Source organism: Arachis duranensis, chromosome 10 (assembly GCF_000817695.3).
Source record: "Arachis duranensis cultivar V14167 chromosome 10, aradu.V14167.gnm2.J7QH, whole genome shotgun sequence".
Classification (NCBI taxonomy): Eukaryota; Viridiplantae; Streptophyta; class Magnoliopsida; order Fabales; family Fabaceae; genus Arachis; species Arachis duranensis.
In genome coordinates, this window is record NC_029781.3 from 26311292 (window position 1) to 26317581 (window position 6290).

A 6290-nucleotide genomic window follows, 5' to 3' on the forward strand; every position below is an offset into this window, starting at 1 on the left:
CTTTCCACAGATCTGCAAGATCTTTTAATGTGGGATATTTATTTTTCAATCATTCGTCAAGATGACGATGAAGGAAAATCATGGCCTTGACTTTTATTCTTCTGTGATGTATTATTTTCAACCTCAATGGTATTTTTAAGATCCATTGAATCAAGATGGATTTTAACATCTATATCCATGATAAATAATTATTTCTAAATATATCAAGAGCATTATATTCAAGATGAAAGAGTTTTAACATAATAAAAATTTGTTACCTGGAGTCTTCCTAAAATTTGATCAGAGTCTCGTGCTGATAACGTGTTGTAGAATAACTAAATAAATAAATAAGGAAGAGGTAACAAATATAAAATATGAAATATAACTTGATAACTCTAATAGTAATATTCACTATAATTACTATATCAATATAGTAGATATAATTAATATATTTAATAATATTAAAATATTTAAGAGAATAGTACGAAAGAGAAAGAATATTATGAGAGAGAGAGAAGCTATTGTTTTTATTATTGTTGTACCTCGTATGCTTCCGACCCTCCTTCTATTTATACTTGTACAAAGGATTCTTTTTCAAAGTTTCATAAAGCTTAGTCTTTCTTGAGAAATTAAAATTCTCTATTAGAAAAGTTAGCCGTCCAACATTGTGAAGAAAGTCACAATATATTAAATGGGCATCCATTCATATATATCACAACACATTTCAATATTTTTGTTAAATAAATTTTATTTGTATGAGGTCATGATTGAATTTATTTTTTTTAAAGGCTAAAATTAATACCCGCCTTAATTTGTATTTTTTTTAATAAATGAGTTGCGAAAGTGCACTTGGCAGTTGAGCACCCCTTATAGCTTGTTTCCTTAACGGTTAACAACGTCAACGTTATTTGCTTTTTCCCAAACACAACAACCAAAACGAAAGCTTCGTCACAAAATTCCGAAAGTCGTGCTTCCATGCCTTTATTCCATTCCATTCTCTTGATCCATATTGAAAATAAATAATTACTATACTAATTACTATACACTCTCTATTACTAAATCTTAATTTCTTTTTTTGCTTAGTTACCAGTTGCCATGCTTTCCTGAGAAATATTTTCATTTTCCCGAGAAAATAAATAATAACAGAAAAGAAGAAAAGAAATGTCGGACGCTTTGATCAATGGATTGGCCGGAGCTGGGGGAGGGATCATTTCTCAGCTCATAACATACCCTCTTCTAACTGTAAGAATTTGGTTTCAAAATCCGATCCTCTCGTGAAAATAGTGGGTTTTCTCTTAAGACGTGAAAGATTTGAGTTTTATAATTATTTTTTCTTCTGTGATCTGCAGTTAAACACTCGCCAACAAACCGACCGTGATGTAAAGAAAATCAAGAGTAAAGTTGGAACCCTCGACCAAATGTGCCAGGTCCTTTTTTCTGTCTTTATTTCAGCTTGAATCATAATGCCATAGTGTAATTTTTTTTTGGCTAAATAATTTATTTTATGAAAGGAAGAAAGCGAGGTTTGTGATTGTTGGGAAAAAAATACTGATATAGGTTGTGAAGGAAGAAGGGTGGGAACGATTGTATGGAGGGTTGATACCATCACTAGTTGGTACTGCTGCATCTCAGGTGAGCTTATTTCAGCTTACTATGTTTGGAGATTTTTTATTTTTTGTATCAGACACCTCTTCTTGTGTAATTGTAACTGTTGTTGATGTTGCTGCAAGTTTTTCTAAGGTGATCTCACACTCCCTCTAATGGTCGAGAGGTGTGTCAGTTCGGCATACAAGAAAAAATGAGTGTATAAAACATTGCTGCTATTTGTTTACTTTGTTGATCAATATTGATATTTCCTAATTTCTAAACAAAGAATTTTTTTTTAATTTACAAGTTAGGAAGGAGATTAGGATGATGTTTCGGAAATGTATATCACACTATTTGTTGATATATTTCATTTTTGTGATAATGAATGGGAAAATTAGATTGAAAATAAACTCCAAAGTGATCTTGGAGATTGACCGCTTACACTAAAATAGTCTTTGATATCCCAATTACATTAATTACGTCCCAGAAATAGGCAAAAATGTACTATACTAGTCCTTAATAGCATGATGAGTCACTTATAGGAAAGGGCCGAAGGACTAATATGGTGTAATTTTGCCAATCTCGAATAAGTAGAAGTTTTGCTTGGTGAATAGTGTGTTAAAATGTTTATCTCATAGAAGGCCAACAGGGTAGCCTATAATGATCATCTTCCAATTTTTCTTCTTATGTTAGTGGTAAAAGATTATCCTTTGACACTTTATTAAGATGGATAAGGAAACTTTAGAGACTTATTTAATATAACTATTGACATACTTTACTTATTTGTTTGATTCAGAATGAACTATGGAAGTTTTCCAACTAGCCATGATTGCTGCATCATGTATTTTTATAGCAACATGTTCAATGTTTTTCTTTGAATTTCATATTGGTTTAGTTTCTCACAAATTTTATGGTACAGGGTGTTTATTATTATTTCTATCAAATATTCAGGAACAGAGCCGAAGAAGCTGCACTAACACAAAAAAAGATTGGCATCAGTGATGGATCAGTTGGAATGCTATCCTCTCTTTTTATTGCTGCTTTATCTGGGTACTTTTCTTCTGCCCAGAAAAGAACCCCTATGGTTATAGTTTGTTTTTGCCCCAGCAAATTTAAGTGCATGAGTAATGGTTCTACTTTATTTTCTTATAATTCAATCATATGCTTTGTGAAGTGTTGTCGATTTGACCTTCCAACATCATGTTAGTGAAAATCAATGATTAGATAATGTGATCTCAATGACTTAATTCTTTTATTTTATTTTTGGTAGGTCTCTTAATGTGCTTTTGACGAATCCTATATGGGTTGTTGTCACCCGTATGCAGGTAATTTAGTTACATGATAACATTGTTTTAAAGAGAAGGAATCATGGAAAGAAATGATTTCTTACATTGAACTTGATTATTACTGTTTTTGTCTTTTCAATTTTTGTGGAAAACCACTTTTTACAATGCAGACACAAAGAAAAGAGTCAAATAAGAAAGATCCTGACATGGGATTGTTAATTGTTGGTGGTGAAGAAAGCGTTCCTCTTCCTGCAGATAAGCCTCTTCCATATGACACTAAACATGTGGTAGGTAAATTCTTTGTCAGTGATCTCTTTGTGATATTCGAACACATAGACCGAGACCATTGTGATTATTATTGATTTGTTAAGTATATCATCACCCTTGAAAGATTAACTTTGTTGGAAAAAAGACCATTCAAACATTAATAATGATCATCCGACACTTGAAGGGTTAATATGTTTTGTTTTAGTTTTGACTCAACACCATCATATGTCAACGTGTAATATACCATAGTTACATGTTTCACCAATTAGATGACGTGTCACGTACTAATTTATACGTACCAATTTACAATTTATCTGCGTATGAGAACATCATAAGTATATTTTTTATATAAATATTTTATATGTGGTGTACCGCGTATCGATTCCCATACCATAACGCAACGTACTAATATGTGTTTGCAGATACAAGAAGTCTATGAAGAAGGTGGAATCCTTGGTTTCTGGAATGGTGTGTTACCATCATTGATCATGGTACGTTCGAAAATAAATTCTTTCATTATCATCACATGAACTATTATTGATTGTTTTTCACTAATTGCAGGTATGCAACCCTTCCATTCAGTTCATGCTGTATGAAACCATGTTATTAAAGATGAAAAGACCTTATGGGAATAAGAAGGGTAGAAATGGGGTAACTGCATTTGAGGTATTATTCTCATTTTGCTTCTCTAGGTATATCACTTCCAACTGATATCATATTCACACCTTCCTTCCCTTATTTGCTTTTGATTGTTTACAACATTTGTCAGACTAAGATTCCCTTATGGCACTAGATATTTCTTCTTGGAGCTTTGGCTAAGCTTGGAGCTACTGTTGTAACTTATCCTCTTCTAGTTCTCAAGGTATATTTTATTATCTTTCTCAACATGTTGGTTTGAATTGGCTAAATATGATCCTTAAAAAAGAATGCAGCCTCTAATTGTCTGAGTTAAGTCTTGATTTAATCTCTAATATCTTAAATGTCATATTCTTGTCCTAAATATTTATGTCGTCCTATTTTTGTCTTCTAGACAATATTAAAATTTTTTCTTCTAAGATACTTTTTTTTTTGTCTTTTTTATTTTCAAATTACTAGAACCATTGCTACAACTACTATAATTATGATTGTGTTCATTACCAAAAAGAAGATGATAATCAAAGAAATGATATGTTAAAAGAAAAATTTTTAATTTTGACCAAAGCGCTAAAATAGGATGAGATAAGACGTATATGACAAAAATAAGATGTTTCCAATACAAGGAACGAAATTAAGACGTAGTTCAAATATTAAGAACTAAAACAGTAATCTGCTGAAGTATCTTTGCTTGGGCTGTGTGATGGGTTGAGTTGTGTTTTGGTTCCACCATTATTCAAGATAAGTAAGGAATGCTTTTTTCGTTTCTATTCCCACTTGTATGTTCTTACAGTCAAGGCTTCAAGCTAAACAGGATAAAACAGGGGACAACAGGCACCATTATACAGGTGTGAGTTATGCCAATCTTCTGTTATAAATGCATGCCATAATCCAATTCTGTGTTAGGTTTCTTGTCCTGTGATCTTGTTTTGTCAATGAAGACACGACAGTATTAAGATCAACGGAGACATAGCTCCAACGTTAATGCTTTTAGTTCCTATAGAAAAAATTTGGTCCCCCAATGTTGTAAGGAAACAACATCTAGTAATACCCCAAACTTTTAATCATCAAATTAGTCCCAAACTTTAATTTCGTCAGATTGTTCACCTATATGAAAGGACTAATCCGAAAATGTTAAAAATTATTAGGGACTGGTATGTCTTTATTAAATAACGATAGGAACTGAGCTATCAAACTTCTTATCAAAGTTTGACATGAGAATTGATATGTCTAACCAGGAGGGGAACTAGATAAAATATTAGAAATGGACTAAAAATATTTACACAATAAAATAAGATTAAAATAAAATTTTAAAGGGGACTAAACTGATATTTACATATAATTTACATGTAAAAAATTAAAATTACGCGGTCATTGCCCCTTCCTCACTATGTGGCTCCGCCCCTGTGTCTAACAACATAAAAGGTTAGAGATTGATTTAGTGAATAAAATTTGTCAAGGATTAAATTGTTCGACTAAAAATTCTTTGAAGACTAATTTGGGATATTACTTAACCAAATCTCTAGTATTCATAAGGAGTAGATATGTATAAAATATTTGCTTTCCTCCCTGAAGTTGCATAATCTTTGAAATTCAGGCACATGGGATGCAATTGTTAAGATGATAAACTATGAAGGGATCTATGGATTCTACAAAGGCATGGGCACTAAAATTGTACAAAGTGTTCTAGCTGCTGCTGTTTTGTTCATGATGAAGGAAGAACTCGTTAAGGGCGTTCAATCCTTTCTAGCTAAAGATGGATCTAACGCTGTAAAGCGAAAACAATGATGATCGATCAAGAGTGAGAACTCTGAGTGAAGACCATTAGCATCATTAGAACTTCTCACTAGGATTAAAAAGCTATCACTAGAGTTTTTCTCTAGATTTATATTTTCATGAACGTTATTTAGTTCATAGGAAATAGTGTATGGCATGTGTGTGACCCTTTCTTTAGGTCATACATTACACCGCTCTTTTTCAAACTATGCATTAACCGCACATGATGCTTGTGCATTTGGTTGTCCTTATATATATAGAGAGAGCGCACGCAATGTCATGAGGACAAATACTCTTACATTGGTGTAACTGAAATGATAGGATGAAACTTATCTGTGCTTCAATGGATTCTTGAATGTTTGTAGCATTGGTAGTGCATGAATATAGGGATCAAGTTTTGAATATGAACTTCATCCCTCTTTATGCTTGAAGGTTTTCAGTGTGATAAACTGCCATAAACAATTCATAATAATTTTCGATTTGATCTTTTTTTTTTTTAAATAGTGAATATTTTTGTACATATTTTTATTTGTATTGTATAGAGATTTTTAAAGTTTTATTGAATTGACTATTAGGCCAGTCCAAATTAGTTTTATTGTGTTAATATAATTTTTGAAAAACAAATGATGTATGAAATATATAGTGAACAAATTAATAGAATTAGATTGTAATTTAAAAATAATTTTTTTTCTTTGTTTTAGAATGTATGATTTCATATCATATAAGATATTTTTTACACATTCTTTTAGTCTCACTTAGCTT

General features: G+C 31.7%; 1 protein-coding gene across 2 annotated transcripts; it reads left to right on the forward strand.

Moving 5' to 3' along the window:
* Nucleotides 1–865: 865 nt before the first annotated feature.
* LOC107469663 (peroxisomal nicotinamide adenine dinucleotide carrier-like) lies at nt 866–5995 on the forward strand. 2 transcript variants are annotated; one of them, XM_016089042.3, is made up of 11 exons: nt 866–1221; nt 1329–1406; nt 1537–1611; nt 2486–2616; nt 2837–2891; nt 3023–3139; nt 3542–3610; nt 3681–3785; nt 3913–3981; nt 4546–4600; nt 5350–5995. In XM_016089042.3, the coding sequence occupies exons 1-11, from the start codon at nt 1141–1143 to the stop codon at nt 5538–5540; spliced, it is 1026 nt and encodes a 341-aa protein (XP_015944528.1). In that variant the 5' UTR covers nt 866–1140; the 3' UTR covers nt 5541–5995. The 2 variants fall into 2 exon arrangements, with proteins under 2 accessions (XP_015944528.1, XP_052111550.1); XM_052255590.1 differs by having other exon boundaries at nt 868–1221; nt 3023–3143; nt 3549–3610.
* The last annotated feature ends 295 nt before the right edge of the window (nt 5996–6290 follow it).

Coding starts and splice junctions, on each gene's coding strand:
- LOC107469663 (XM_016089042.3), top strand. CDS start 1,141: ATGTCGGACGCTTTGATCAATGGATTGGCCGGAGCTGGGGGAGGGATC. Junction 1,612..2,485: donor TTGGTACTGCTGCATCTCAG/GTGAGCTTATTT, acceptor TTTATGGTACAG/GGTGTTTATTATTATTTCTA. Junction 2,892..3,022: donor TTGTTGTCACCCGTATGCAG/GTAATTTAGTTA, acceptor TTTACAATGCAG/ACACAAAGAAAAGAGTCAAA.